Below are 17,145 nucleotides of genomic sequence, written 5' to 3' on the forward strand. Positions count from 1 at the left end.
GGATGTCCTTTATCCCCATTGCTTTTTGATATTGCTTTAGACCCTTTAATACGCACATTTATCAAAGATGATCTATGGACGGGAGTCTTGCTAGGGAACTCTATGATTAAGGTATCAGCTTTTGCAGATGATCTTCTTTTATATTTTAGTGAACCAAAGAAGGCTTTTCCCTCACTATTGAGGATATTAAAAGATTTTCATGACATCTCAGGTTTTCTGGTGAATTTTAGCAAAACTGAAGCTTTAGCACTGTATGCGGAGGCTAGATTAGCATGGGGAGATCAATTTCCCTTTAGATGGGCTCAGGGTCATCTAACATATTTAGGACTAAAGTTTCCAAATAAGATAGAAAATATATATGCAGCTAATATTACATCTTCTGTTCAGCAGTTGCTACAAGATTTTGAACGATGGAAGCATTTGCCTTTATCTTTTTTGGGCAGATGCCAACTCTATAAAATGATTTCCTTCCCCAGATTATTATACCCACTCCAGATGCTTCCTTTTCTTTTAGCAAAAACTGATGTTAAACTAATTAATGGAGCACTATCCAAATTTATATGGGCTAACAAACGACCCAGAATTTTGTTATTAAAGTTACAACAACCATTATCATTGGGAGGGGTAAATTTACCATGCGCACAGGATTATGCCATCGCAGCCAATTATAGATATGCTCTCGATTGGATAGGGAATAGCAGTTGTTTTGCGTATAAGGAACTGGATCAGGCTTTCAGCCCTGAGTGTAATTTGGTTAATCTATTGCATACTCCGCCCTCACAAATTGCTCCAGAGATTAAATGCAACCCTCTGCTAAATACTACTTGTTCTGCTTGGCGACTGTTGAGGAAGAGACTTCATCTTTCACACACAGAGTCTTTGTTTCAAACTATTTTTTGTGATGTCACTCTACAAGATGATATATCTGCAAGGACTTTTAGGGACTGGAATCTTCGGGGACTTAGCCTGATCTACAAATTTTTAGATGAAGACTGTTCCACAATACTGTCATTGTCTGTACTTAAGGAGCGTTATCCTAATATTAATTTTCCAGTATTTGCTTATTTTCAAGTAAGAAGCTATATTTTAAAAAAAATTTCGCAACTTGATCAATTGAATAGAGTCAATGTTCTAGACGCTGTAGTGAGGAGCAGGATGGGAGATCCATGGTCTACTTCAATGCTCTATGATTATGTACGAAGACGTTTGGATCTTGCTAAGGTAGATACAGGCTTAGCCAAATGGTCAGATACATTTCCGGAATTAACGCTCCAATGCATCATTACATCCTGTAATACACTAAATAAGCAGTTAGTCTCATCTTCATATGCTGAGATGCACTATAAAATATTGCACAGAGCGTACTACACACCAAAACTTAGACATTTAACAGGAATATCAGACAATTCTAATTGTTTTAAATGCTCAGCTCCCAATGCTGACATAGTTCATTGCTTGTGGTCGTGTGAGATTGTCCAGAAATTTTGGAAAGAAGTACAATCCTATATAAATAATATATTACATATTTCCTTTGAGATATCAATGGCATGGGCGCTATGGAACCATTATTCTAATGAGACCCAACCAAGACTAACAAAAGGAAAATGTTTATTATTAGCCAGGGTGGCGGGAACAGCAAAAAAAACTATCTTGTCACAGTGGATTGATCCTAATCCCATTCCTTTAACGCTTATGCTACCGAGACGAATGTATCTCTATCAGATGGATTGGGTGCAAAGTTCACTCGATATTGAAAATAATGCAAAGAACTGCTTTGAAATATGGCTCCCCTATATCAATAATCTATCTCCATCTCTCAAAGAAAATATACTTAGGGTGGCAGTTATGACCACATGGTATAATATGGAGATACTAGAGAAAGGTCACCCACCATTCTAAGGATAAACCATGTCATGCATAAATCAATTAGGTTGTATGGGAATATTTTATACAAAATCATTCTTAAATGGTTCATGCTTTGTTTTCTATATTAATTTTTTAAAATACTGACTATAGAGTGGAGAATGCTTTCTTTTTATCATTCTATGCCATGTGTTTTTTGACTTTTCTACATTGCCACGATATGGTATTGTTACTATTGTATGTTGAGAAATATGTTCTCTGTCAAATTCTACGCAATAATATCAATAAAAATATTATAAAAAAAAAAAAGTAATGTTTCCACTGGATGCTGGCGAAGAAAGGAAATGTAGCCTTGAATTGATTATGTACTTTTAAGGCAAATCTCTATCCAGACTCAATTAGCTGTGGGGTAGGAGCAGATATCAGTGTTAACTGCTGCCTCGGGGCTACTTGCGACTTGATAGACCACAATAATTACCATACAGCGGTATAATGTAACAGATATCTGCAGAACAACGGTCTGACCAGAACAAACATAAGTGAAGGATAAATTTATAGATCTCCACTAATTTTTGTTTATTTCTTTGTTTTGGAAAATTGTTTTTCATGTACGTACACAAAGATAGTAGTTCAGGCAATGCTAGATTGGTCTGAATTATCTCTAGTGTGGACAGCTATGCTCCATTCCCTCGGTAGTAAAGGGGTCCAGTTTGTAGTAATTATTCAGGTTAAATACCTGGCTGGGACTATGGACCTCATTCAGAGCCGGACGCTATTTGCGCTCGCTCGTTCAGAAAAAAGGGGTGGCTATTCAAATGAACCGTTCGCTCTTTTCGGTCTGCCTCTAGGTCTGAACGAGCGAACAAAACATGTGGTCGTTTTTTGGAAAAATACGCCCCCTGGCCGCTCGCATCCTACGTCATGTCCGCTATTTATTAGATTAATCGAGTACATCGACCAGCGTATGAACTGCTCGCTATTCTTGTGGTTGGTTTTTCCTACCGCAATCTTGCGAGCAGTTCTAACTATAAAATAACCCAGTGACGTGGTCAATGACGCTGCTGTATTAATTATGCACACCCTTAAAACGCCCGTTTTGACCTTTAAGCACGCCTGCGTTCGGATCTCCACTCCCCGTTTTCAAGCACCTTCCCCTGTTACCACCCACATACGCCTCCTCCTGTCACTCAAAATAGCAGGCATTCGCTATTTAGCGAACAAACGATTTTCAGCCGCACTGACTGGTTCGCGCATGCGTATTACGATCCGTAAGCATGCGCAGTTGGGCAAACATCGCTCGGAACAAACGAGCGGCCGCTTACGAGCGGCTCTGAATCAGAAGCACATCCATGTCACAGTGACCTAGCGGTGAGAACATAATGACTCCTATTCAGAGCTGTAACTAGACATTTTGGCGCTCTGTGCAAAAAAAAAAATCGGGTGCCCCCCTCCATATTCTAAATCGGGTATAGCGCACACAGAAATGGGTATGGTCTATTTGGGAATGGCCACACATTTATTCCCCCAATTCAAATGACACCACACAGTAGTGCAACCTTATTCACTTTACACCACACTGTAGTGTTTCTTATACACATTACACCACACAATAGAGCCCCTTATACATGTTACGTCACACACTAGATGCTCCTCACTAGATGCTAGGCACTGTGGGAGCCTGGGGAGGCGGAGTTGAGCGTCAGGACAGTCACCGCCTATTGCAATGTATATTAGTAGCAGTGCCGGAGCGCCTGGCAGAGAAGGAGCCGGGCGCACCACTACTAATATACATTGCAATGGGCATCGGGTAATTAGAGATTGCTCAGGCCGGCCAGTTCCATCCACATGGAAACTGAGCTATGTGCGGTGGCACTGGCTGCAACGCCCAGTTATGGCCCTGCTCCTACTTGTTACACAGCAGTAATATCTAAATCAAGAGAATGTCCCTACTGTCACTTTAACCTATCATTTTCAGACATAATATTAAATATATATTCTAATTGGTGTTAGAAACTATTTTTTTTGTTGGTCTCTTTGTTGGGCCTCTCTAAGGCATTTCGCTGTACCTCATTGACAGCCAGACAGATCTTTATTTCATGTTAAAAACATTTTACTGTTGTGGATGGGTATCAGGTTCACTTTGACAGTTTTGAACATAAACAAATTTCCAACATACTTTTAATGTAAATGTAATGTAAATTATATCACACCCTCCAACAAGAGCCCTTCCACTAGGTACAAAGTGCTCTGCTCCTGGAATGCCCACTTCATTTATGATTGCAGCCACCTGTGTCAAATACAATCTTTTAACAAATTAGCTAGATTAACATCGGTGACTATAATCGTAAATTAAGAGGGAAGTCCAGGAGCAGAGCATATTGTACCTGGTGGAATGGTCATGTTGGAGGGTCAGAATGTGTCTCATGCCTTTAACAGCGCAGTTAAAACCTGGGTTATTCGCGAGTTAACCCGGGTTGATGCTCGGTGTAAAAGGGGCCAGGTTTGGTTGCCCTGGTCGAGTGAGAAGGCATTCCAACTTGGGTATTACAGGGTTTAACAGGGGAATGACCCGTGTAACCCTGCAGTGTAATCAGGTAAGCCTGGTTGTCTGACCCGGGTCCGTTTACAGTAGGGCTTGGCAAATATTTCTACATTTCTACAGCTCCTCTGCTCCACCCCCCACCCTCCAGTAATAACGGACCACATTTCATATAATACAATGGTGCCAGAAAGTACAACAGAACCCCCATCCCCTTGTGGTCACACCACTATCCCTCTGAAGCTGCTCCGCAATCCCTGGCCACGCATAGACCCTATTACCGGGGAGCTCTATGCAGCCACAGATAGGCCACAGTAGACAGCTGGGACATACAGGAGGATCAGCGTAGACTGAGACAGACAGCATGGGTCAGAGCAGGACAGGATGGAGAGGAGTCGTCAGCGCAGGCTGGGATTGAGAGGAGGAGTCAGCGCAGGATGGGACGGACACAGGCACAGCAGTCGCTGCAGACGACACTCGGCACATGCACTCCTGTGCATGAAATGAACACTGCAATACTATAGGGATGAATCTCTGCGGGAGTTGAAGAGGATCTGCTTCCTCCCTCACTGCAAAATCTGGTAGCCAGCCAGCAAAATCTGGTAGCCATGGCGACATGGCCCCTGGGATTTGTCAAGCCATGGTGTACAGCATGGGGATATCCGGATTTCCCGGCACTTGGAGATAATGTAATTTCCAAGCGTCGGCAGACCAGTTCCACTGCACACGGGAGCCGTGTGAACGGCGACGATCCAGGAATGACCCAGGTCGGTGCCACAGTGTGAAAGGAATCTGTCCCAGGTCAGACCCAGTTTGGAACCATGTTCCAAATCCCTGGTCAGTCCCGGGACTTAGGTGTAAAGGTCGTATTAGTCAGCATACTAGGTTGCACCTATGTAATTTGAACATCTAAATTTGGCTGAACATAGGGCCTGATTCAGATCCACTCGCGAGCGGCTGTCCGCTCGCAAGTGGGTCGATGGTGTGCACTGAGCATGCGCACGACGGAGGGAGCTACGTCGTGCGCATGCGCAAGACGCGACGAGCGAAGGACTTTCCTTCGCTCGTTGTGTCTGATCAAAGGGGGCGTGCTGTCGATGTTGATTGACAGCACGCCCCCTTTGGTGGGCGTGCCGGGGGCGTGCCTCCCAGACGGGGGCGTTCCCAAGGGAACGCCTACCATCAGAAGCTGGCCCACTGACATCACTAGTGATGTCAGTGTGAGTGATTTTGGCTCTGATAGAGCCAAAATCACTCCGGGCCTTGCGGTTGAGAAACTCAACCGCAGGCTCCGGCTCGCAGTGGCGATGGTCGCGTTGGTCAAGACCATCGCGACCATCAACCTGCACGCTCGTATAGGCTGTGGGTGGTGACCCACAGCTATACGAGCGTCCAGGAGGACGCTCCATTTTTATGGAGGACGGCCCTCATTCAGAGCGAGCGCTCTGCTCAGAGCGTCCAGCTCTGAATGAGGGCCATAGATCATAGAATTTTCCAGATTATAAAGTTACTGCTGTAAAGATAAAGTAAGTGAAAATATATTTGCATATTAAATTGAAAATGTGTTGGGCCACTCTGTACCTCAGAGGCAGGCTGCGGTACTCCCATGTCTTTTTCTTCACGATCACTATAACAAACAAATAAAGATTATAACAAAACCGCTTCTGATAGACCTCAACATATCCACTAAATGCAACATATGGGGACATATGTAACAGAAGTTACATAAGCCAGCCATTTAAAAGGCAAAATTATGTTGATTTTGCCTCTTAAATGATTGGCACTTTAAAACATTGGGCAGTCTCGCACAGGACTCGCCAATGCCTGCAGTCCGCAGCTTATTACATATACTCCATGATGTTTGCTGAGAAAATAACACAGATACAAGACTGTCAGGATGCCCTGTGCTTAGAAACTGAATTTTATTTAGTTAATCCCAGAGTTATATGAACAGTAAACTAACAGAATGGAAAGGAGGAATTGCCATTGTTCATTTACCAGACAAATAGGTTTGGCAAAGTTATTCTCATACAGGTGCTTCATCAGAGGCTGTCCTGCCCCCTATTACAGGTGTGTCCTTACTCAGCTTGGCACACATTCACTAGAGCGACGCCAGATCTCGCGCTGAGGTTTTGCGGGTGTACAGTATTTCGCACTGCCATCACTACTGTACTATACTAGACAGGATTTTCCACTGCCCAAAATTCACACAAATATTTGTGTAAAAGTAGCATAATATTAGCAAAACAGTAACACATTATAGTAGGGAAAAAGGTAGCATCATAATAGTGAAGTGACGACTAATCAGCATTGTAGTCTATACAGAAGTCTGACAACGCGGCGAAAGGTGGTGAAAATGATGTCATACATGGCAGTCTTCTGTATAGACAACAATGGTAATTCCATCTGCGTCTTTAGTCGCAGCACTGAGATCTGCGATCCCTGCTTGAGGCGTCTTTAGTTCATATAAGCATATTTTAGCATTGCGTTATGCTTATAGCGTACAATTCTGAATCAGGCCCTTAACAGCCAAAATATCTCTATATCTAAGAGCAGGTTTCATAGATTTCCATCTCTACTTAAAAGAGATTTTCTATGATTCAACTACCATTGTGTTTCAAGGTAACAGGTTATCCTTGTGTTGCCATTCAACATATGTCCCCTAAAGTCGTCTCTTGCCATCCAGTAGATTAACCCACATATTGTACACTACAGTTATAAGATAACAAATAAATTACACTCCCTGTATCACATAGCCTTGATTTTAAATTGTATGAAAACGCCCCCTGTGTGATTTCCTACCTCTTTGGTGGTGGTGAGAGCAGATGTTCCAAGTACAACAGCCCCTGGGAATTTACACCAATCAGGGCCTTGTCCTCCTGAGTTATCAGCATAGAGAACGGCTGGGCAGTGATGTGCACTTTACTAGAGGCACTTGGGCATTCCAGAACCACGCTGCCTCTTTCCTGCTCAGTGATTTTCAACCTTGAGAAAAAAATTAAACATGAAAGTATCGTTTACAAGTTTCTTGTTTTGAAATGTATCAGAATGACACAAAATCATTGGTAAAATACTGAACACCAAGGGGTCAATTCAATTAGACATGAATTACTTACAGGCGCGAGTAAGTGCGGCTATATACCACACTTACGGCACCTCTGGATTTGCAGCCCGTACAGTGATGAATACAAAGATCCACATATCCAGGGTGAGATCGGGCCGCGAGTTAGTGCCTTTGGCAGCATATACTCTTATTTACTCTGTTACAGCGGCAGCTCACCCTCCTCGTGTCTAATTTAATTGATCCTTAATTGTCAAACTAGACACTATAGCCAAATTAAGGTTGCTGAAATAAGGTTTATACCTATTTAAGTATCACGTATTGCTGAGAAACTTGCTTGATGTGATGCGATTGTGAGATTAGTCCCAGTTCCCAGCAGTAGCATCCAGACTTCAGCAGAGCAGCCTTAATAGTTATCATTGGCACTTATCAATGGCGTATCTATAATGGGTGTAGGGTGTGCGGTGCACACGGGCCCCCGGGTCCAGAGGGGCCCACACCGCACACCCTGCATCCATATTATCTAAAACTTACCTCTCTGAGGTCCCGCGTTGGGTGTCTCAGCGCTGCTCAAAATGCTAGAAAATGTTCCCCGCAGCTATTTTTCCGGTGTTTTGTGCATGCGCAGTGAGGAGGTCGCCGGGAGAATGGCGGGTGCACCATTTCCCCGGCGATCTGCGCATGCGCAGTAGACTCTGTGCGCACTCTAGTGCCCAGAGCCTACTGATGCTGCGGTGGCCGGCCAGCCGTGTCAGTCAGCTGCCGGGGAAATAGGAGGGGGCCCTGGACCGGGAATGCACATGGGTTCCCTCCTCTCCTAAGAAGCCCCTGGCTCTTATGATAGGTGGTTCTGTGACTTAATGTCGACCACACCTGGCAATATTGGCCAATGCCTCATGATCACCAGATCTATTCCAAACAGAACATTATCAGGCATGTTAATCAGTGGCGTCACAAGAATGTAGCATAGAATGTCCAGAAAGTAGTATACCAGTTGTCCATATACCCAGGATCCATGACAAGGTACTTGTTACAGAGCACATAATGACAAAACCACAAAGAATATCCCTACTGTCATTTACAGCCAGATCCCATCAATTAGCATCTTCTTTTTCATTAAACATCATATTTGTTCCAGAACTACAAATGTGTCCTCATACACTATTGCCGCAATGCACCAAACAGCCCTTCTTGGCTTGCCAGGTCCCAAGCCGAGTGTCTTTTTAATATCTTTTTCATTTGAATATGCGTCTTAGGGCGGTATTCAATTAGTTTCGCACCCGCGGTAAAGTTTTGCATGCCGGACTTTTCGCCCACATCGCGTATTTTAGCAGCGGAAACTTATCATGCGTGTCCCCGCTAATCACAAAAAATAGAAGAACCAGCACTATAATAAAACTAGTGCGGATGGATGGTTTAAATACAAAAAGTACCAGTTGGTAATTTATTAAGCTAAATTCAACACTTCAGTGCATGCAGTAAATATTCAAATATCTATAAGGCATACATATAATGTATCATTAAAACATACTGACACTCAAGACATGACATAAACGGAAAATAGATAGATCTATAAATCCACCAGGGACCAAAATGAATGCAGGGATGGATATAGAAACTCTCTCTAAAGTCTCATAGGGATCAGTAATGTGAATCTCATATGCCAATTAATGGCTGAAATTGTTGATGAAATATCCTGTGGCATCCAGCATTAATATGTAGGCTGAAGCGCAATGGAAAAAATAGCAGCACAACGTTACCAGTTCATGGCTGAAATAGCTGTATGGGAAGTCCTCTGGCATACAGCAATAGTAGAATACATGGCTGAAGCACAATTAGCAAGGAAGCGTCCACGGCTACAGGATTTAATTCAAGGTGTTATCCAGGGAGAGAGTATACATCCAATAGATCCAATAGGTCCCAAAGGTCCAGGTGGTTAAAAGTGCAAGGTTTCAACGCGTTCAGCAGTATGAGGTGTGGGTCAGAGAGTTGCCCTTATATACCCAGCATATGATTAGACATTCAAAACAAATGTGGTCAATCAATACAATAAAGAAAACCATCCAACAAAGTTTAAAAAGAAATGTGGGAGGCAGTCATACTTAGCCTTCTAAATATTGAGAATATGTAAAAATCTAAACTTTATCAATAAGAAAGAATTACCTTCTCAAATCGTAAGTACCGATCTGAGTTGTTCTATAATGTCGGACTCCCGGTCACGAGATCACCGCAGGTCACATGATCTCCGCAGGTCACATGATCCCCGCAGGTCACGTGATCCGGCCATATCAAATAGTGGAAGTAGTAAATAAAACGCGTCCATAGGACGTGTTGAAGCTCCCGGAGTTCCACTCACGTGTTCACCTCGAGTCACGTGATGGGCAATCCCCATTACATCAAGGGGAATCCGCTGGTAAGTATTGTTTGAGGAGATAGGGATTTGAAATAACATGTTGTTAGGGAGGTGATTATGTATAAGAAGTTGGCATGTGGTTCTGAAGAGATCATTCATACCACTGGGTGAGATACCACTTCTAAATAATATAGCAAGCAGCGTATTCAATCCTATTGTGGATAACAAGAAGATGTAGACAAAAATATAAAATTCATAATAATGATACCAGAACACTACACATAATATAAGCTAAGAAACAGAAAATGATGAATAAGATGAAAGAATTTATATATAATATGAAAAATAATGATAAGTATTAATAAATAAATAAAAAGATAAAGAATTAATAATAAGAAATAAAAAATAATGAATAATACAGGTTGAGTCTCCCATATCCAAAATGCTTGGGACCAGGGGTATTTTGGATAACGGAATATTCCGTATTTTGGAATAATTGCATATCATAATGAAATATCTTAGGAATGGGACCCAAATCTAAACACAGAATGCATTTATGTTCTATATACACCTTATACACACTCATTTTATACAATATTTTCAATCATTTTGTGGCTCAAGCAAAGTTTGTGTAATAAATTTATGTTTCACTTACACCCTATACACACAGCCTGAAGGTAATTTTATACCATATTTTTAATAATTTGTGCCTTAGACAAAGTTTGTGTACATTGAACCATCAAAAATCAAAGGTTTAATTATCTCAGTCATGCCAAAATTATTCCGTATTTCGGAATATTCCGTATTTCGGAATATTCCGTATTTCGGAATATTTGGATATGGGAGACTCAACCTGTAAAAAGAATAATAATAAGTAATACTAAATAATAATAATGAACAAAATAATATAATAATAATCTAAAGTGACAAATAATAATGATAAATATACAATAAATAAATATATCAAGCAAAAATAAATGAAATCTACTGTAACTATAAGTTGGAATGTCTTTAGGTTATGACCAAATTAAGTTCCATTGACTCATTCAACCCTTCAGGGTGTATAGAGTGAAAATTAAGCATCCAAAAGACTTCCCTGCTACACAAGTTGTTGAATCTATTCCCACCCCTGGATGTCAATGCAATTGTTTCTAGACCGATAATTTTCAAACAGTAAAGGTGTCCACACACATAGCGATCTGCACACAATCCCACGATGTGTGCGATTTCCCCTGAACACTCCCCCGGCAGCTCCCCGGCAGTCCTACACACGATTTGGAGTAAAAAGCATCCAATCTGACTTAAGATCTATCTTGCATCTTAACTTTTTTTTTCAGTGCATTTTATCCGAGATTGGCAGATCTGCCCTACAGCATGGCAGATCTGACGATGCGATGTGCAACCAGCGGGGAAGCGCATCGCATTGTGATCGTGAGTGGGGACTCACGATTCACTCTCAATTTGGCCTTATTTTACACGATCAGTCTTGCCAATGTGTCAGAATCGGCCAGATTGGGTAAATTATCGCTATGTGTGTGGCCAGTTTAAGGATTACTGTTATGTTTCGTGTTGAAATGTCTGGGAACACTATGAAGGGTACTACGATTAATAATATTACGTCGGTGTTCCATAAAGTGAGTTCTCAAAGACCTAACAGTACGGCCAACATAAAATAGGCCGCAATCACAAAACAGTAAGTAAATGATGTATTTCTATTTACAATTCATAAACTAATTTAATATATATTTTTCCCCTGTGAATGGTAAATACATTTCTGTGGTTCATCTGGTCATGTGGGAACACGTTGCATCTTGGCTTGCCACATTTATAAAATCCTAAAGGTTTAGATGTCAACCAATTAAAACCATTCTGTATATGGCACACAATCTTATTTTCCTTCTTTTGTTCTAAGTGACTAGGTGCTATAATGGATCTGAGTTACCTATTTTTCCGAAAGGTAACGAGGGGATAAGATGGTAACAAATCACAGAGAATATTATCCTGTCCCCGCTATTCGCCCTATTCAATTCCAAAAGGCGTGAAAATGGCGACACGCGGCATCAGAACAGGCAGAAAGTGGTGTCAGAATCGGGGAAATAAGCCTGAGCCCCCCAAAAGGATGCAGAAACATTGGGGATCAATGTAGTAGTGCCTGATTAGTCCTAATAAAACTGTTTGGGGTACTTAAGTTGGTACAATTGCCTCTAATTAGGGTCTTTGCACAAGTGGTGAAGAATGGCATAAAGCAGTATTTTTTGTAGAAAATAAGTAGTCCTGGCAAATTTGGGATACCTGAAAATGGGTGCTAGCATATTTTAATGTCTGCACAGAAACAGACAAATCTCAGGTGCACAACTCCAAATTATTAATAATATATAAATGTAATAAAATTTTGCAATCAATAGAGGCTTTTAGCATAATCATGGCCAAGGTTATGGGCCTACCCACCATATCCAGGTAACCCCTTTAGGGTAGGTCCCTAACATACTAGGGTTCAAATTCAGAGCACAGGACACCCAAAAAACTGGCCCAGCCAAGCTGCCCCAGGGCACCGCCATAGTAAGAAAAGTGCAGTGTAAAAGATAGTTAAGAGCAGCCACAGCTGCATATAAAGAATGAAAATAAAAAAGTGAAATACATGTATAATAAACAAACAGTGAAGGGTTAAAATGTGTTATAAAAGAATAATGTGTTATAATGCGGTGCCCTGAAATAGATCAACCAACGCAATCCAGGGGGACCCACGCCTCAAAAATGAATCAAAGTTGCACTACAGTATATATACATATACTCCATTTAATGTGCTTTGTTCCATACTTGAGGGAAAGGAGACGCCCTCAGTCTGGATTAGCACCCTTCCTTATTGGTTTAAAAGCATGGAGTCTGGTATAGTATATGCACACTGGTATTGGGCACAATTCTAGATAAATCCTACAAGTTATATACTGTAGTAAAAGCACCTGTAATCCCAAAAACACTTGACCCCTTCTTAGAGCACCCCCAGAACCTTATTTAGCTACTTTGCGAAGTTGTCCCCCCACTTTGTGCTTTTTGCCCCAAAATTCAAAGTACTTTTTTGGGATGTTCTTTTTTCCAGGATTTTTTTACACAGTTATCCTTTGGGGGTCTGTCCCCAGGGTTCTGAGTGGTTTCCCCACCTTTGCACCCCAAAATAAAAAATGTGCACTTTTTTTCTCCTGCTATTCAGAGGCGAATCTTTTTCGGCTATTACATTGCATTGACTTTCCGCGTATGCGAAAAGCGGATGGAATTGAATACGGAGATAAGTTTCCAACAGGCGAAAAAACGCAATCGGCGATATTTTTTGCGGATCTCAGCTTTTCGCTTCTAATTGAATACGGCTCTTAGTCGCAGTACAATAAAACAGTTTAACGAGACTGCAGTGATTAATAAGCGACACTTGCACATTTGTGTGTGAATAAATTAGAATTTACATACAAAGTGCTACAAAGAAGCGTCTTTTTTTTCACGCCAATATCTGTTTCGTTTAACCTGCGACTTTGTGCATATTTAAAACTAATACCTGCGTGGTTAAAGTTTCAGCCCGGTGTCTCTGGTACAGATTCACAGGTGTTTAGCTGCGTCTGCTTTGCAAATAAGACATACATTTAAAGTAAATGTTGCTATGCTACATCGATCGCCATGGCTCACTCGCTCCGCATGGCGTATTGATGCTAGGTGTATAAGGACGCATATGTAGCTACTTTTTATTTATTGTTTTTATCACTTTTGCTCCTAGCATTTCTTCCTTAATGGTTTTGATTTGATATGTAAGTGCCCAATAATAATGAGAATAAAGTGCAATTTATGTGTGTAGACAAAGCAGGTTCTAACAGGTCCCAATGCGATCCGGCTACTGCAAACAACTGGATCTCCTTCAATTTGCCCACCCACAAGCATGGAATGGTTGATTCTGTTGGATACTACTGGGGCAGGATTGGTTTCCGCGTGGCTAGCAAAACACAAGAATTGGTCAATAGTAAAGGCTTCAAAACACATTTCCCTTACTATGAATATTTGTTCTCAAGCAATTCTGAAAATACAACAAGCAGTATTCATACTTGAAAAACCAACCTATTGCACTGGCAGCTTCATTGCTTATACCCCTTTCAGACGGAATGGGTATGAAGTTCCGGCGACTGAATAGCCGCCGGTTCATATCCCGTCGCCAGCAGCCCAAAGGGAGAAGATCCTGACAGGGCAGGTGAGTACCCTATCCCTATCTCTCTCCCCCCTAACCCTCCCTTAGTGGTGCCTAACCCTAACCTCCCCCTCTAGCGCCTAACCCTAACTCCCCCGGGGGTGCCTAACCATAATCCCCCCCCCAAACCTAACCCTGCTAGACTCCCTAAACCTAACCCTCCACCCTCCTGCAGCTAACGCTAAGGGCGCCCCGGACTTACCTCGGTCCGGCTGGCGTCCTCTGCGTTCCGGCGTCGGGATTAAGATAGGCGTCTGTATTTCGACGCCTATCTTAAGTGCCTTGCCGGGATTCCGATGTCGGTATTGAGACCGGCGGTTGACTACATCCCCTTTCAGACTGACGACCCAGGAAATACATGAGTTTATCAACCTGTGAATTTCCCGGGTCTCAGTACCAGATCCTAGTACAGAGCAGTGTCGTTTGTATTCATACATAGCAAAAACCCAAGTCAATGCGCGTTCACGTGCAAAAACTCGTTTTTTTCCACTATGTGTGGAAGGGGTATTAAATTCCTGAATAGAGATCAGATGGAAAAATTGATGCATACAATTGGTGGAATTGATTGCTAAAGAAATAGGCAGAACAAACAGTTAAACTAGCATATTTCTTCTAAGCACTACATCTGACACAGGCCCAATGTAATATTACAAATTAAGCCCTACTTGAAAGAACTGTGAAAGAGCACAAGAGAGATAGATTAGGCAGTATGTTAAAGGACACGGTATAATCTTATTTTGAATTATTAATTTAACAATTAATTTTAAACACAAACTGATTCGGAAACTCATAACTTAATCTATTTACAATTGATCTGTTTGAAATACCATAAAAATAAATCTTACAATTGAATAGTTGGTTCCTTCACCAAAACATCAGGCACCTCAAATCTGGGTTTTGATGGAAAAACATCATTGATTTTCAGCCTTAATATATTTCCCTGGATTGCGATGACCTGTAGCTGCAGTGGAACCTAAATGAGAACAGAGGATTCCCAGATGAGTCGGATTTAAGATTTGGGTGGGATTGATAAATAAGTGATTGAGAAAAGTCTCCAAAACAAGTTTGAAGCATATTATGACTGAAATAATTTATATACACAAAGTTGATGTATACAGACATATTGCAAGTTATTTAGAAATCAACGTTCATTATTCTTAATGACCAATGGTACTTGAGAAAACTAATACAAAAAAATTTAAAGGTAACCAGCGCCCCACAAACCGCTGCTTAGTCCACCCTTAGGGGAACCACGCCTCCAAGTCAAATGCACAGAGAAAAATAGAGTGATCCAAAAACGCAATCTTCTATTAATTGATTCTGTCGAAGTGGAAGGAGAGATACACAAGAAATTAAATCCAAAGTACATGGACCCCTTTTAGGGCTTCAAAATCCTCCGCCTCCGACTCACCTCCAAATGGAGAAATATGTTCACATAAAGGTATCTGTCTTGCGTCAGCTTACATTGGAAATACAGGTATTCATATATTCCCAATTGGACCTCCCCTATGTAAAAACACTCACCTGGGACCAGGTATAAACATTCCCATCAGGGTTTCTTTAGGTCCAACAGAGCACTCCTCATTCCAAAAGCTGGAAGCAATCCTTTCAATACAATGATCCAAAAATCATATGAAAGTCCAAAGTTTATTGGTACAATACAGGAACAAATAAAAAATAGATAAAATCCAAGCATAGAGTCCTCTTTCCTTATTACAGGTAAGTAATAGAAATTCTCTCCTGAAACCCCAAATGAATGAGTATGGAGAACCAACCAGTAAAAGAATAAAAAAATAGCAGCAACAAGAAAACTTGCCACAGTACCACCAACGCGTTTCTGACCATAGGTCCTTCCTCAGGGTGTAAATTCTGACTGAACAGCCAGGGTATATATACCCTAACTCACACTAATTGATTAACCTCAATATTGAGTAATCCACAAACTCCGGATAAGTAAAAAATGGCATCAATCCTTAAAAAGCCCTTAATAAATTACACATTCCATTAATATGAATTCATGTACATCCACAATATATATCAAAATATAAATCAACTGAATCATACATTAGAACATAATAAAAACAAAATACAAAAAAAAACAAAAAAAAAACAATAATTAATTTTTGGCATCCAGTCCATATTTTGGATCTCTCCTTAAATTTATAATGTTCATTTGCGTGCCAAACAGCAGACCAACGTGACAAAACTTGATCCGGTCACTTGAGCGGAAACAGCCTATTCATCATCCGCTTTCCCGGAAATGGTCATCACGCGGCGACAGGAAGCCATCATCGCGGCTCAACCGGATGTTGTCATTCCGGCAGTGCGCTCCTTATGTAGTCCGACCTGCCACCAGGGTAGAGAGGATGGTTCCCTCTCAGGCACACACGGACAACACATTTCTATGATGCATCAGGGTGATCCTCCCATCTTTTTGGAAAGCACCACAGTGGAACTCAATACGATATAGATGCCAAACGGAAGTCCCATTATAATGAAGAGGCTTCCAATATTAAGAATTTGGTGACAAAATTCATCAATATTCCTCAGAACGATACAGATGTATATGTAAAAAATAAAAAGACAATAATTAAAATCGAGAACGATGCATAATAATGTAGACAGAAAAAATACTAAAAGTGTGTTATAAAAACCACTTCATCTCAAAGTCCACGTTGAGACCTTTTGAAGTTAAAGATCTCAACAAATAAATAGTTTTCATCTCCATTTTAGCCAAAACATTATCCCTATTGTTTGCTCTCCAATCTGGTTTGGCCACCTGAATCCCACAGAAAGACACTAGATGTTTGATATCACACTGATGTTTCATTTTAAAGTGTAATGACACATTGTGTGATTCCAAGCCTTTTTTAACATTTCTCACATGTTCAGCCAAGCGATCTTTCAAACTTCTAGTGGTCTTGCCTACATATTGGCTCCCACAGGAGCACTCAAGTAAATGCAATACTTGGTATAACACGTAATAAAATCATCTATTTAGAACACCTTATTTGTCTGCGACGATTTATATTCTGTGATTTTGGAAGTGGAACTTTTACATGCCTTACACATACTGCATGATCCACACCTATAAAACCCTTTTGATT

General features: G+C 41.1%; 1 protein-coding gene across 6 annotated transcripts in view; it reads right to left on the bottom strand.

Annotated features, from left to right (window-relative positions):
- The window catches only part of GANC (glucosidase alpha, neutral C), a 140,025-nt gene that overhangs the window by 83,417 nt on the left and 39,463 nt on the right, over positions 1–17,145 (bottom strand). For 5 of the 6 annotated variants that reach the window (XR_015872495.1, XM_088456494.1, XM_088456493.1 and 2 more), the window contains 3 exons: positions 14,884–15,011; positions 7,205–7,387; positions 5,984–6,029 (listed from right to left, as the gene is read on the bottom strand). Coding sequence is in view for 5 of the 6 variants with exons in the window: in XM_088456494.1 (XP_088312620.1) it covers positions 5,984–6,029; positions 7,205–7,387; positions 14,884–15,011 (357 nt within the window). In the remaining variant the exon portion in view is untranslated. The remainder of the gene's footprint in view (positions 1–5,983; positions 6,030–7,204; positions 7,388–14,883; positions 15,012–17,145) is intronic. The other variant, XM_088456496.1, reaches the window with a different exon arrangement.

Source organism: Taudactylus pleione, unplaced genomic scaffold, assembly GCF_031769625.1.
Source record: "Taudactylus pleione unplaced genomic scaffold, aTauple2 ptg000707l, whole genome shotgun sequence".
In the NCBI taxonomy this organism is placed as follows: Eukaryota; Metazoa; Chordata; class Amphibia; order Anura; family Myobatrachidae; genus Taudactylus; species Taudactylus pleione.